The sequence below is a fragment of the Budorcas taxicolor genome, chromosome 12 (assembly GCF_023091745.1).
Source record: "Budorcas taxicolor isolate Tak-1 chromosome 12, Takin1.1, whole genome shotgun sequence".
Taxonomy (NCBI): Eukaryota; Metazoa; Chordata; class Mammalia; order Artiodactyla; family Bovidae; genus Budorcas; species Budorcas taxicolor.
In genome coordinates this window covers 19,034,708-19,050,507 of record NC_068921.1, presented here as the reverse complement: position 1 = coordinate 19,050,507, position 15,800 = coordinate 19,034,708, and the positions used below count along the sequence as shown (strand labels likewise).

Sequence of the window (15,800 nt, the reverse complement as noted above, 5' to 3'; positions counted from 1 at the left end):
GAGATCAGAGAATAATATTGTCCGAGAATAATGCGGTCTTCCTATGGCTACCCTGAATCAGTGATGTAACACCAGAGTCCAGCAAGTATCATGATTTTTACACACTGAAAGACTGAAAAAAAAATAACCTTGTTAGGAACACACTTTTATAATGGAGAGCAGGTCCACCAAATTCATTTTTTATGACTCCAGGCTAATCAAGTAAATTCTGATTACCAGAAAGCTTTGGGTATAAATGGGGCCTTTTGGTGAGTCACACATTGACTTAAAAATGGTCAGGTTGCTGTTTATTTCCATGGAGTAGATTACTAATTATCACCTTCATAATCCAAAGGGATTAATATTTCTGAAAAGGTGTGTACTTCTCTGCTGAGATGTGACCTCCAATGAACCAGCCCCTTTCAGACTGGATCCCCTAAACCTAAGACCAGGAGAAATCAATCCCTGTAGCCGACTGAACTGGTCTCTTGAAATGACTGACACCTGCTTCAGTGTAAAAAAAGAACACACCACTATACTCTGGAAAACATACAAATAAATCTAAATAAAAATATTCTCCTTAGTATTCATATGCTAATAATAAATTAGCTTCCTTTAAAAATTTTTTTCAACTATTTACAAAATCCATTCTTATTTTCTGAGTTAACAAGGCTGGATTTTAAAAGTGCAATAAAAATTCTGGAGGGCTTCACCCCTTGTTCAGACAAGACTTAGTGGTTTGCAAGACGCAGCTTCTTGTTCTGGTGTGGTTCTTCATCCAGGGGTACAGATCCCAAAACGCCATCTGATGGTCAAGAATAACTTAACGTCAGGAAAATGTTACTTCAAAGAAATGAGCTTTGTCACTTCAAAGAAAATGTCACTTCAAAGTCAGAGGCTGTAAGATCAAAACAATGCTTAAGCTAAAGAGGAATATTTTAAAAATAAAAATGAAAAAGGGCATACTGATTTTATCTTTAAAATTCTCAACTGTTAAAGAACAGATTCTAGATAAGTCATTCACAGGTGATACAATGTATCTGACCTTTTACAAACTGGATTCATCAACAGTGTATAGACAACAATTCACAAAACTTTTTCGGGGGAAAAGTTATTACTGTTAGGCTGGAGGAGACAAAAGGACCCGTCTGTTGTCCAGGGAGGAAAGGGAGTCGTCTGTGGGGCAGTGACGTGTGAGGGGACACACCCCCCTCCCATTGGAAGGCAAGCGGACTCATCACCTTGGTCAGGTGGGAGACGGGCCTGGCTTCCAGCTCGCCCCATGACCTGATTTCCCTGGCTTTCCTGGGACACACACTGTGTGCGTGTAAAGTGCACAATGTGATGGGTTTCAACACAAGCACACATCTGAGAAACCACCACCACACTTAAGATGGTAAGTATACCCACCACCTCTGAGAGTCTCCTTTTATCCTGCTGCTTTCTGTCTTTCCAGGGATCTGCCTGCCCTCCAAGCCTCTGTGCTCGCCTCGCTCTTCCTAGTCTTGAGGACACTTGGATCAGGGTGCAGGGAGAATAGATCTGGAAAGCTTTCTCTCTCTCTTATTATGTAATATTGGAAACATTAAAAAAAGAAGACTATGTGTGATACAGATGGGAGTCCTAAAGCCTAATAATAAATTAACACTCAAGAACCTACTTAGTCGGTGTTCAGTCCCTAAGCCGTGTCCGACTCTTTCACCCCAGGCTCCTCTGTCCTCCACTCTTTCCCAGAGTTTGCTCAAGAATCTACTACCCAACCCCCAAAACTGAGGGAGGGGTGTGAAACCACCCCCAAAACCACCTCTCAGGTGCCCCCCAGTCCAATCCCATCCCTCTGTCACCCTTATTCAGAGGTAACCACTGTGCTGAATCGTTTATCATTCCATTGCTTCTTCTTTTTTTTTTTTCATTTTAACAGTTTTTAATGAAAGCTGTAGACAAGATGACTTTATTCTTGCATCTTCTCAATTGTTTCTTCCTTATATTTGCCCTTTTCCTTTCCTACTTGGTGAGATTTGGCTTTACGTTCGAGGATCTTTTTGCGGTCTTTGTCCAGTTTTAGTCTGGTGATAACCACCTTGCTGGGGTGAATGCCCACATGGACAGTTGTGCCGTTAGCCTTCTCCCGCTATACTCGTTCAGTGTAGATGACGTATTTCTTCCTGTAAACCTGGACTACTTTGCCAATTTGCTGCCCTTTGTAGTGCCCTCGTACAACCTGAACTTCATCATCCTTTCGGATGGGCATGGATCGAACGTTGTACTTCTGTCTTAGCTCTATAGAAAGAGGAGAAGACATAATTTTCCTGCGAATGTGGGAAGGCGCATTGAAATGCCTTTTTCGATTCTTGCTTTGGTCAGAAGTCACAAAGGGATTGAACTTCATTTTGGCCGCTAGCGTTTCAGCGATGGCCACAGAAGGGAAGAGCCCATTGCTTCTTAAAAATAATTTTGCCACATGTACTAACCAATACACTATTTGCCTTCTTGTTGAACTTTACATAGAAGTTGCATTATAATGTATTTAGTCTTCTGAAACTTGATTTTTTCATTCAGCATTATATTTCTAAGATCCTTCCATGTTTAAGAAGCTGTAATTCATTTTACTTTCACTGCTTTATAATATTCCACTGTAATATTTTAATTTCCAGAGATAAATTTTTGTGCTATTTTCCAGTTTTTGCTTTTAAGAGCAATGTTGCAATGAATTATCTATCTCTGTCTTTTCTACGAAACATGTAAGAATTTTCCTAGGGCATATGCTTAGAGGTCAAATTGCTGGGTCATGGAATACACACATCTTCAGTTTTACAAAGATAACATTAAACTGCTTTCCCAAGGTGGCTGTATACATTTTTAGTCCAACCAGCAATATACAGAAGTTTCTAACGATCCACCTCCTCACTAGCACACTTGGTGTAATCAAACTTTAATTTTGCAACTCTAGTAGGTACAGCAATAGGGGTGTAAACATTGTTGCAGTGATTTTAATTTGCATTTCCATGACTGCTAATGAGCTTGAGCATTTTTGCATGTGTTTATTAGATGTCTGTGTTTCTTCTGTTGTGAAATACCTGTAACTATCTTGTACCCATTCTCAAATGAACTCAACCGTTAATCAACTGTATATAATTGGCAGCCATGGACTACTTCATCCAACAATAGCAGAATACACATTATTCTTAACCTCACATGGAATGTTTACCAAGAGAGACCACATTCTGGGCCATAAAACACACCCTAATAAATTTAAAAGAATAGAAATCATACAATATCTGCTCTCAGACCACAATGTAATTAAACTAGAAATGACTAATAGAAATATAACTGGAAAATCCCCAAATATATGTGGAAGTTAAATAATACCTTGCTAAATAACAAATGAGTTAAAAAAAAAAAACACCAAAAAACTCAACATAAATTTTTAAATATTTTGAACTAAATAAAACACAACTTATCAAAATTTGTAGCATTCTGTGGAAGAAACGCTAGAGAGAAATTTATAGCAGTGAATGTATATATGAGAAAAGAAGAATGATCTAAAATCAATGGCCAGAATATATGAATCCAAATAACCAAAGTAGATTTGTGGTAGCCTGGGGCTGGAGGTAGGAGGAAACAGGGATGACTAATAAATGGGTAAGAGGATTCTTTTTGAGCTGATGGAAAATTCTGAAATTAGGCTGTGGTGATGGTTACACAATACTCTGAATCTACCAAAACCCACCCAATTCTGTACTTTAAAAGGGCAAATTTATGGTATATAGATTATACCTCAATCAAGCTCTTATAAAATTTAAAAAGAAATAAGGATATTATTTAGTGATATAAAAATACAAAAAATACATATTAACAATTTTTTTAAAACAAATATGTATTTGTTAAAAAATACATACAAAACACAAACCTGCATTTCAGTGGACAATCATAAAGCAAACATTTAACCATCACGCAGGGCAAGAAATAAAGCCTTGCCAGCAAAACAGAAGCACTCCTCTCATCCCCTCGCCATCCCAACCCCTCCTTCCCCTCTCAGGACACCCCCAACAGCACGTCTCCCCTTCGTCTCCCCTTCCGTAGTGATCTAGGGACAGGGAATCCTGGCTACAAGACTCTTGATTGTAAGTGGCAAAAATCTCCTCTTTCACGGCTTGCCTTTGTACTCTTTCAGTGCTATCTTCTGACAAACAGATGTTCTTTATTTTAACACAGATAAATGTTTTTTATGTTTAATGCTTTTTTGTGTCTTCTCCCTAACAACAGAGAATTATTAACTCACCCCCCTCGAACACTATTATTGAATACATATTCTTCAATCAGATCCATATTTTTTCCTTTCCTTTTATCTTTAACCACCTCCCCCCAACTGATAAATTTTTAAAAAGAAAGATGGAGTGGATATGTACTTTTTTTCCAGACTGCAAATTAAAATTTCACTACTGGAATAAAATAAAGCTAAGTTAGAACACAGAAAATCAGGATATTCACATAGACATTATTTTCATAAAGACTTTTATATTTGCTAATTTTTCAGAGTAATCAAATCATTGTTATTATCAAGAAAATTTTACTTATTATATTGAACTTCTACTTACCTTGAATCCAAACAGAAGGATAACAACTAATATTTAAAAATAATATTGTATAGTAATAATTCATATTCAAAATAATATGCATGAGGAATTGCAAGGTCTCCTAAAGACTATATTGCTGTAAAAATATGTATTAATATATAAACAGTAAAACTCTGAATACTAGTAATTCATTTATGGTAACTGTGATGACTCTTAATTAGATTATTAAAATAACCAGGATATTTCCATTCTCTGGCCAATCTGAGCTAATGTGGCTTTACTCTAACAAGAATGTACATAGCCTCATAATCTGGCCCTGGTTCCATCTGTATTAATTAGATGCATTTTTCCTTTCTAACTGCCCAAGAGGCTTTTGTTTTGGTACAGAAGAGCACTGTTGCCTATAGTCTCATATAAATTTAATTTATAAATTCAATTTGTGCATGATTATTTGTATTAAACTACAGAGTCCATAGGACTAGTCATTAATAAGCACTTCCCATGACATCTAGCATATAGTCCATACACAAGTGTTTGCACAAACTGAATGCAAAAATCTAATCTGCAAAAAGAGTATGGTCTCCCTCCAACCACAGCAATTTCCAACACCTGATCATTACAAGTTACTATTTTTCTTTTCTTAGCAACAAAGTCAACCTCAATAAAGGACTTGTAGATACTTACTCTCTCTGCTTTCAGGCTCATTTTGCTCAAGAACACCAGTTCTTGATGGATTCAGTTGCCACTATAAAAGGAAACAAACATTTCATGTCTATGTTTAAGAAGGTTTTTAAAAATAGCATTTCAGCATTGTGCCTTCAAATATAAAAACAGCTTAAAACAGTAAGAACAGTTAGTATGTCATACCACCCAAGCCCTAATAACAACTTTGGATGACCCTGATTGATATGACTGCTGGATTAAGGATCAATATTCTTCGAGAATCTTATATATATGGTTTAGTAAGTATTTTTTAGGTGCTTTATATGTTCCAGGCACCCTGGACACAAACAGAAAAGTCAAGTTGAAATCTATAAACAGTACTATTATATCTTTTGTACTTACCGCAAACCACAGCATATAAAAGTTATATTAAGTGCCAGCATTATCATTAAAAAGCAACTCATGATTCTGGACAGGATCCTTTGGCTATAAAGAACTTCATTGGGACAACTGGTAAACCCTGACTGAACTCTGTGGATTAAATGGTAGCAATATATCAATGAAAATTTCCTGAGTTTTGTGGTTGTAGTGTGGTTATGCAGGACAACCTACTATTTGAGGAAATACACAAGAAAGTATTTAAGAGTGACTTGGCATCACGGCAACAACTTAACTCTCAAGTGTTTCTGGAAAAAAATTCTAGTGTTTTTGTAACTTTTCTGCATGCTTGAGATTATTTCTAAAAAGAGAAAGGTTTTTAGAAACCAGAGTAGTTAAAAAAAATCATGAGGCATTAAAGTTCTGAGTTTTCCACAAGATAATTACCACCTCAGCAGTTCTTTGGAAATATCAAATACTAATTGCTTCTAATTTTTTCCTGATTTTTCTCATGAGAAAGTATGTGTGTGTGTGTGCACACACGTGTGTGTATGTGTCCCCTTCCTTTTGTGTAATCTTAAACTTTAAACTATGTTCCCCTCTGCTGCTGCTGCTGCCGCTAAGTCACTTCAGTCGTGTCCGACTCCGTGCGACCCTGTAGACGGCAGCCCACCAGGCTCCCCCGTCCCTGGGATTCTCCAGGCAAGAACACTGGAGTGGGTTGCCATTTCCTTCTCCAGTGCATGAAAGTGAAAAGTGTAAGTCGCTCAGTCGTGTCCGACTCTTAGCAACCCCATGGACTGCAGCCCACCAGGCTCCTCCGTCCATGGGATTTTCCAGGCAAGAGTGCTGGAGTGGGGTGCCATTGCCTTCTCCAATGTTCACCTCTATCTACTACTATATACTATTGAATTTAAGTTGGCTTAAAGCTCAACATTCAGACAATTAAGATCATGGCATCTGGTCCCATCACTTCATGGCAAGTAGATGGGGAAACAATGGAAACAGTGGCAGACTTTATTTTGGGGGGCTCCAAAATCACTGTAGATGGTGACTGCAGCCATGAAACTAAAAGACGCTTGCTCCTTGGAAGGAAAGTTATGATCAATCTCGACAGCATATTAAAGAGCAGAGACATTACTTTGCCAACAAAGGTCCATCTAGACAAAGCTATGGTTTTTCCAGTAGTCATGTGCGGATGTGAGAGTTGGACTGTGGAGAAAGCTGAGCACCAAAGAATTGATGCTTTTGAACTGTGGTGCTGGAGAAGACTCTTGAGAGTCCCTTGGACTGCAAGGAGATCCAACCAGTCTATCCTAAAGGAGATCAGTCTTGACTATTCATTGGAAGGACTGATGCTGAAGCTGAAATTCCAATACTTTTGGCCATCTGATGCGAAGAGCTGACTCATTAGAAAAGACTCTGATGCTGGGAGGGATTGGGGGCAGGAGGAGAAGCAGATGACAGAGGATGAGATGGTTGCATGACATCACCAACTCAATGGACATGAGTTTGAGTAAACTCTGGGAGTTGGTGATGGACAGGGAGGCCTGGCCTGCTGTGGTCCACGGGGTCGCAAAGAGTCAGACACAACTGAGCGACTGAACTGAACCACTGAATTAAAAAAAAAAAGCTGTGGGATCAGGGTGGATCAGGGACTTTCTTTTGTTAGCCACCAGATGGCACTATAGAACCAACTGATTCAAGGTCTCTAAGGTCAAGTTCTTCCCTGGTAGCTCAGTTGGTAAAGAATCCACCTGCAGTGTGAGACTTGGGTTGGATCCCTGGATTGGGAAGATCTCCTGGAGGAGGGCATGGCAACCCACTCCAGTATTCTTGCCTGGAGAATCCCCATGGACAGAGGAGCCTGGCACAGCACAGCACAAGGTCAAGGTAAAATTCTCTCTCTAGAGATATATATTCATAAGGCAGATCCTAAGCTGAACATTTGTGACTAGGCAAGTGCTTGCACATAAAAATAAACTCAATGATAATATTTTGTTGAAACTCTTTAAAAGGGCAAGAATCGCTAATTTAAAATATGCAGCAGAGTAACGGAACAACAGGGGCTTCCCAGGTGGCTCAGTGGTAAAGAGCTCGCCTGCCAATGCGTTCGATCCCGTGGTCGAGAAGATTCCTTGGAGGAGGAAATGACAACCCACTCCAGTATTCTTGCCTGGAAAATCCCATGGACAGAGGAGCCTGGTGGGCTATAGCCCATGGGGTCACAAAACAGCTGGACATGACCTAGCGACTAAACAACTATCAACATAATACAAAGTATATTTGAAAACAATGTGTATCTACTTACTGTAAATTTGCTGACACCTTCAAGTTCCCCAAATCTCATGTAAGAGATGTCTGCCTTCTTTTTTCCAACATCTACATCTCCTGCATAGATTTGTTTTATGCCTGCACCTTTAATTAAAGGTACACATTCATCACAAGGGCACTTGGTCACAAAAATCATACTTCTTTCTTCTGGTTTTATTTCTTGACACCTACAAAAATATATATACATATGAAAAAATTAGGAAGGTAGTTTCTAAAAGGGTAAGTTATGTTTCAGAAAAATCTTTAAACGTTAAAATTGAGTCATTTTGGAAACAGATTTACAACATTATGCACAACAGTGATCAAGCCTTATTCTTGCTGAATTAGTCAATGCCAAGATTTTCAGTATTTAGACTACAAAGGAAATGAAAACAGAGGGAATAATGCTTTCTAAGTAGGAAACTCTTTATAAAGCCAGAATTACGGGCCAGAACTAACGCCTTCCCTGAGAATGTACCATGTGTGATTAGACATTAAGTCATCGTGGTAGCCAGAAGATCTGGTGCCGAAGAGATATTTAATAAATGCTTACTAAATTGATTAATGTTAGAGTTCTGTTTTGAGTTATGGTTCCCTTACTGCTTTTACCTCACATAGGATAACTTAACAAACACTTGGATTTGAAAAAATGAAGCAAGTAAATCTGTAATGAAGAGTTCAAGAAAACAACCTGTGTAGTGAAATTCTGCACGCCGGGGTAGTTTAGGACTGAGGATAGAGGAGTTGCACTTCCAGGTTCTGTGGTTTACAAAGCTCTCAGTCGTATGCTCCCCATCACCAGCCTTCCACATCCATGTCCTCAGTTTAGAGTCTCATTCGCTTCCCCTGGACCAGGGAAGCAGAATTGTATGCATCTAGCGACTTAGCAGCAGCAGCAGCAGCAGCCTGTTCAAACTGTACACCTGTACCCTAAGTAATCATTACTATAACTCTGTCAATGTCTTTCCATTTGTCCACTACTACCAAATGAAGTCTAAACTCGAAGTTCTCCCTTGTCAATCCCAAGCTAGCCCACGGTCCAGCCTAACTGGAACATCTATGTTCCTAAACACACAAGCATTTTCCTTCTTCTAGCCCACTGCTATGCCTCAGGCAAGAATGGTTTCCCTTCAAGTAAGCATCTTCAATTGCCACAATCCTACCAAAGCTTTAAAGCTCAGCTCAAATGCCAGTTTTTCCATAAAGGTTTTCCCTTACACTCCCTCTCCATCTATTGCAGCCCCTGAATTTCTACCCACTTTGTGTTGACCCTTCCCACACAACTGACCATGTTAGGTTGAGTACAGTCTTATATCCCACACTGGACTATAAACTCTTCAGGATAGAAACCATGACTCATACAGATTTGAATCTCCCAAGAGCACCCACTAAATGGTAAATGCTGAGAAATATTTGTGGAAATTATCTAAATTAACGTTAGAAGGAGGTAATGCCAGTGATAAGCTCTAACAAAAACTATGTTAAAGCAATTTGGTTCATAATAAAATCTATATATTCATAAATACATGCTCAGAATTTAGAAAACAAAGGTGATCTTATAATGCAGAAATATGCAAGACCCTAAGGACACGCTTCAAGCAGTTTTATCCTGGAGAGAGAAGGAAGAAAGGAAAAAAGATTTGCTCAATAAATCTGAAGGCCTGGAGGATCCCTGACAGTGGCCTCTGGTCACGTAGCAAAAACCACATACGACTAGAGCTATACTTCTGAAAAGGATATTTCTTGGAATTTTTAAAAAGGCAATAAATTACAGCAAAATGAAAGCTAATTTCAATTAACCCTTGCTACATTTTATACAAAATACACGCAAACGGATTTCATACCTAAATGTTAAGGCATTCTGTTCCGCATGTACGATGTATCTGAATTTCCTTATTTCTCTGTCTTTCTGTTTGTCATCCATGTGCGGGAAGTCAGCATACTCAGATCCAACAGGAAAAGCATTATAACCGCATCCTATGAAGTACATGGCGCCTGTCCCATCACAACTTCTCTATGGAAAGTGAGCAAACCAACAAAGCTGTGTTCAACATTCTGAAAAGGCATCTTACACTCTATCTTTAAAGCCTAGCCTCACACTTTGTATAATGGATTCACTTTTCCATAACACATTATAAAGTTATGGCAAACCTAGACAGCGTATTAAAAAGCAGAGACCTGGCTGACAAAGGTTCATATAGTCAAAGCTATGGATTTTCCAGTAGTCATGTACGGATGTGAAAGTTGGACCATAAAGAAGGCTGAGTGCTGAAGAACTGATGCTTTCAAATTGTGGTGCCGGAGAAGACTCTCGAGAGTCCTGTGGACAGCAAGGAGATCAAACCAGTCAATCCTATAGGAAATCAATCTTGAATATTCATTGGAAGGACTGAAGCTGAAGTGCCAACACTGTGGCCACTTGATGCAAAGAGCCGACTCATTTGAAAAGACCCTGATGCTGGCAAGAATTGAGGGCAGGAGGAGAAGGGGACAACAGAGGATGAGATGGCTGGATGATATCACCGACTCGATGCACATGAGTTTGAGCAAACTAGGGAAGGGCAGGGAAGCCTGGAGTGCTATAGTCCATGGGGTCGCAAAGAGTCGGACACAACTTAATGACTCAACAATGAACAACAGTGATACACGGAGCCATCAGAAAAATACAGTATTGGATTTTCCTTCAGCAGGGTGATCTTGTCAAAGTTAAATTTCAAGCAGGCTAATCATCTCTAGTATATAATATCAAGACAGTCCTTCATTTTAGCAGTTAGTTAAATACTAGCTTAATTCACACACTGTTTCACTTGACTCAGACATCTCTCCCTGATTGGTTATAAGATCCTAGAGAACAGAAGCCATGTTTTATACTGTCTTTCTGGCCCTTAAAGCACACCTATTATAGTGGTCCACACAGAGCAGGTACTCTATATTATTATAAATTATTGTTAATTTATTATATGCTCTGTGCTGTGCTACTGGTTAGCAAGCCACAAATTCCAAAAATATTTTGAGCAATTTCTGTTTGGGGTTAAAAATGTGCTATTATGTATACAGTTGGAAAATAAATAATGTATTTTCCTTCCGTCTTTATGTTTACTGAGCCTCTATCGTGTGTGTGTGTGTGTGTTTGTGTGTATATATACATATACATATAAATAATAGAACTTCCTATATAAGCGGCATGTTTCTTACTACTGGTCAGTGGCATATTAGGTGTTATTATGAATGCTTTATCAACTCTAAGAGTAAAATATTTAATAAACCAAACCTGTTCATAATAGTTTGGAAAATGCTATGCTGCTGCTGCTGCTGCTAAGTTGCTTCAGTCGTGTCCGACTCTGTGTGACCCCAGAGATGGCAGCCCACCAGGCTCCCCCGTTCCTGGGAGTCTCCAGGCAAGAACACTGGAGTGGGTTGCCATTTCCTTCTCCAATGCATGAAAGTCAAAAGTGAAAGTGAAGTTGCTCAGTCGTGTCCGACTCTTAGCGATAAACCTCACTAAATTTCAATATATTAATTACTCATGTGATAGTATCAACAGTATCATATTTACTGTCTCCTAGTTCCATTCCTTCTCAATACATCCCCATAATTTCAAGTCTTCCTCATCTCCTTTCTTCATCTCCCTACTTCCTGTTTAGCCCGACTTTATTTTTAAAATGCAAATCTGATCATTTTCCCGCTTAAGATGTTCTTGGACTGCACTGTCCAATACAGTGGCCATTACACGTGGTCAGTGCAAACTGAGAGGGGCCAGAGGATGCCCCGGGGAAGGGAATGGCAACCCACTCCAGGGTTCCTGCCTGGGAGACTCATGGGCAGAGGGGCCCGGGGGGCCACAGTCCATTGGGTCGCAGGAGAGTCTGACACAACTGAAGTGACTAAACAACAACAAACAAGTACAAAACAGACACAGAATTATGACGACTCAATACTCCCCTCAAATGCAAAATGTTTCATTAAAAATATTAACCAATATTTTTATATTGGTTACATGCTGAAATGGTAATATTTCTCAACAGGTGATTAAGTATATTCCTAAAATTAACTCACTCCAGTGTTCTTGCCTAGAGAATCCCAGGGATGGGGGAGCCTGGTGGGCTGCCATCTGTGGGGTCACACAGAGTTGGACACGACTGAAGCGACTTAGCAGCAGCAGCAGCAGCAAAATTAATTCACCTGTTTCTTATTTTTTTTAATGTGGCTCCTAAGAACTTTAAAATCATGTATGTGGCTTGCTTTTCATTTCTGCTGGTTAGTGCTATGCTCGGGTATCCCCACTGTCTAAAAGATAAAGTCTGAACTCTCCATGGTATATGAAGTTCTTCATGGTGCAGCCTAATCTTTTTGCTATTCTAGTAGACACAGGACTCTGGACACCAATGTGCCAAATCGCTTGCATTTCCCCATATTCTTATGCGCTACCTCTGCGTGTTGCCCTCTGAGTCCCACTAACTCGCTCTGCTCATGAACTCCTCCTCATTCTTCAAGCCTAATAGCACCTGACCTCCTCCAAGAATGCTTTAATTTCTCCGAGCAGAGTAAGAGGCCTCCTCTATGCTCTCATGGCGTCATGTTATGATTACAGTTATATGCCTGTCTCTTTTTCACCTCTGTCTCCATCAGTAGACTATGTAAGGCCATGAAGGGTGGAATATGTGGCCCCACTGTTCACAGGGGCACAGAGTCTATCCTGTCCTGTGGAAGCTGTTGAATGAAGGTTTACTAAATGAATGTATCTATCTAGAAAACTGCTGAAAGAAAGCAGTTTTTCAGTTCAGTCAGTTCAGTCGCTCAGTCGTGTCCGACTCTTTGCGACCCCATGAATTGCAGCACACCAGGCCTCCCTGTCCATCACCAACTCCCGGAGTTCACTCAGGCTCGCATACATCGAGTCAGCGATGCCATCCAGCCAGCTCATCCTCTGTCGTCCCCTTCTCCTCCTGCCCCCAATCCCTCCCAGCATCAGAGTCTTTTCCAATGAGTCAACTCTTCGCATGAGGTGGCCAAAGTACTAGAGTTTCAGCTTTAGCATCATTCCCTCCAAAGAAATCCCAGGGCTGATCTCCTTCAGAATGGACTAGTTGGATCTCCTTGCAGTCCAGGGGACTCTCAAGAGTCTTCTCCAACACCACAGTTCAAAAGCATCAATTCTTTGGCGCTCAGCTTTCTTCAAAGTACAACTCTCACATCCATACATGACCACAGGAAAAACCATAGCCTTGACTAGACGAACCTTTGTTGGCAAAGTAATGTTTTTAGAACTTAATAAATACCCTAATAAGAAATATTAATCCCCATGGGTCAACAAAATGTCATGCACTTAAGATCAAAATATGTTAAACAAAATCAAGTGTAAATGGTTATAAAGAATTAATTTCACACTTACAGATTTTCCTTCCGCCCAGATGACTGCCCCGACTCCTGTTTTATGATCCTCTGAAAGATACATGGCATGTGACTCAGTGAAAACCAATGATCTGTTAGTTTCAGAAATAGACTGTTTTTCCAAAAATAATAAACATGTATTTATTGAAATATACTTCATAAATGTAGTGGCAATCCTTGACAACCTCACTAATTATGGAAAAGTATGAGAATACTGTCAAGCATAGACTAGGGGAGCTGGTGTGAACTAATTATAGACAGTGTCACTACCAACCCAGGCACAGACGATGCGTGTGCAGAGATCACTGCAGTAACAGTGCCCACACTCAGGTGACTTCAAAGCTGTGACTAGACTTTAGGGTAACTTTACTGAATCTCCACCAAGTCAGTTTTTAAATACCTATTTCTGAGAGATGATGAAAGTAAGACAGAAGTTTCTGAACTAATGGATTTGGTGTAATATAACAACCATTCACAACAATCAAATCTGTCTTCTCCTAGCATTTTTTGCACTCTCATCAAAGAACATACATTTCATGGACGTGTTCTTGCTATGAAGAAAGTTCAGACTCATAAACACATATCCTTATGGGCCCTCACATACATATATATATTGCTGGAAGGTACATGAAAGGAATTTTAATTTACACAAAATGATGTCCTTTCCCTGACCTTCAGAGTTTACCTTGCGGGGAGAAGAATGCCAAGTTGTTGACATGATGCTCGTTTCTAAATCAAGTGGTAGAAGTCATAAATATTAGATTAAAATTTCCCTGCAGAACCAATTTAATTACTCTGCAACAAGCAAAGCTGTATTTCTTTAACTATTAACCTTGAACAGAAAATACAAAACCAAAATAGAAATTCTACATATTCAAATTAAGTGATTAAGATTTAGATCTCTTCACTCAATCTGCTTGCCTTCCTCTGACACGAAGAATTTTGTAACCAAGACTTCCCTTTACTGAATACCTGAGTCCCTACACTCATGAAGCTCATGGTCTGGGGTGGGAGGAAGGTGGTAACAAGAAAGAGTCTAAAAGCAAAGGCAGTGTGCTGGGCTATAAAGGAAAGGAACATGATACCGAGGAACAGTGTGGCAGGAATGTACTTTAGAGGTGGAGACTGTCAACAAAAGGATTTGGGGATAAACAAAGTCTTGTGCCTTCCAAGATCTTCAGAATATAACATGGTGAGCAAAGAACATAATTATGGCTTTATGCTCATTTCTAAGGCAAGTAGCAGAAGGTAAAAATGAAAACCTCTAAGTAAAACTGTACTTAATACATGCATAAATCTGGAACAAAAAATGAAAAACTCATGGAAATTCTTCAGATCCCAAGTTTTTAATTTTAAAAGTTAAACATATTAACTTTATCTAGAGAGCTCAGGGCAGTGACTAACATATGGTAAAAGCTCAAAAACCGTTTGCTGAATGAAAAAAACAGAGTAATATGATTTTAATGAAATAAGAATATCTATTTGCTGGGGGGGGGGGTAAGAAATTCTTCATATCAAGTCTACTTTTCCTACCACGGACACTAAGTATTCTTCATATTATTATTTTTTAGTCCAGGAGCCACCTTTTCTGTTTCAGTCTAAGGACAGACTAAATCTTGTCAAGAGGGGGAAAAAAATGTGGTGTTTAAAAATTTTTTCTTCTTCTTTTTTTTTAGAATTTTATTTATGGCTGTGCTGGGTCTTCGATGCTGTCCAGGTTTTCTCTAACTGCGGTGAGCGGAGGCTATTCTCTAGTTGCCGTGCGAGAGCTTCTCATTGAGGTGGCTTCTCGTTGCAGAGAATGGGTTCTCACCTAGGTCGCCGAGGCTGCAGGAGCTGGGGCACGCGGGCTCAGCAGCCGCAGCTCCCGGGCTCTACAGCACAGGTTCAACAGTTGTAGCATATGGCCTTAGTTGTCCCAAGGCATGTGGATCTTCCTGGATCAGGGATTGAAGTCGTGTCCCCTGCATTGGCAGGCACGTTCTTTCCACCGAGCCACTAGGGAAGCCCCCCAAAATATGATTTCTAAGCTCCACTATTTAGCTAAGGTTAGTTTCACCAAGAGAATATACTTTATTACATGTCTTTTGAAATCGGAATAAAATTTCATCCATATACAATGGAGAAGGTTTCACCCAGCCCTCAAGGTTGGGTGACAGATGAGGTAATTTCTCAAAAAGCTTTTCACATCTGTAATTTTTTTGTAAAACTTCTTTTAAAAAAATCTTTCATGTCTATAAATTGCTACCCAGGATCTGCTCATTCACAGGGTTTTCTCTGTATACCGTTGAAGGAAAGGTCAACTTGTAATCACTGAGCCAAACTCCTCGGACCCTTTGATCACCGGAAGTCAGAGGACTCTTTATGCTATTGTTCTGGCACACAAGTGTGGTTATTTTCAATCCCAATACTGTGGTCACATCAGGGTTTGTCCAAGTGTGGTACACAGACCAACTGCATCAGAACCATTGGACGCTTGTTCAAAAGGCAGACTCCTGA

The 15,800-nt window shown here is 39.7% G+C and overlaps 1 protein-coding gene and 1 pseudogene across 1 annotated transcript in view; both read right to left on the bottom strand.

Annotated features, from left to right (window-relative positions):
- Positions 1–683: 683 nt before the first annotated feature.
- CDADC1 (cytidine and dCMP deaminase domain containing 1) overlaps positions 684–15,800 on the bottom strand; it is a 29,534-nt gene continuing 14,417 nt past the window's right edge. The window contains exons 6-10 of the mRNA XM_052650119.1: positions 13,303–13,352; positions 9,755–9,924; positions 7,909–8,098; positions 5,241–5,301; positions 684–784 (exon numbers count right to left, since the gene is read on the bottom strand). Coding sequence (XP_052506079.1) covers positions 711–784; positions 5,241–5,301; positions 7,909–8,098; positions 9,755–9,924; positions 13,303–13,352 — 545 coding nt within the window. The 3' untranslated portion in view covers positions 684–710. The remainder of the gene's footprint in view (positions 785–5,240; positions 5,302–7,908; positions 8,099–9,754; positions 9,925–13,302; positions 13,353–15,800) is intronic.
- On the bottom strand, positions 1,931–2,368 carry LOC128057657 (60S ribosomal protein L26-like; annotated as a pseudogene).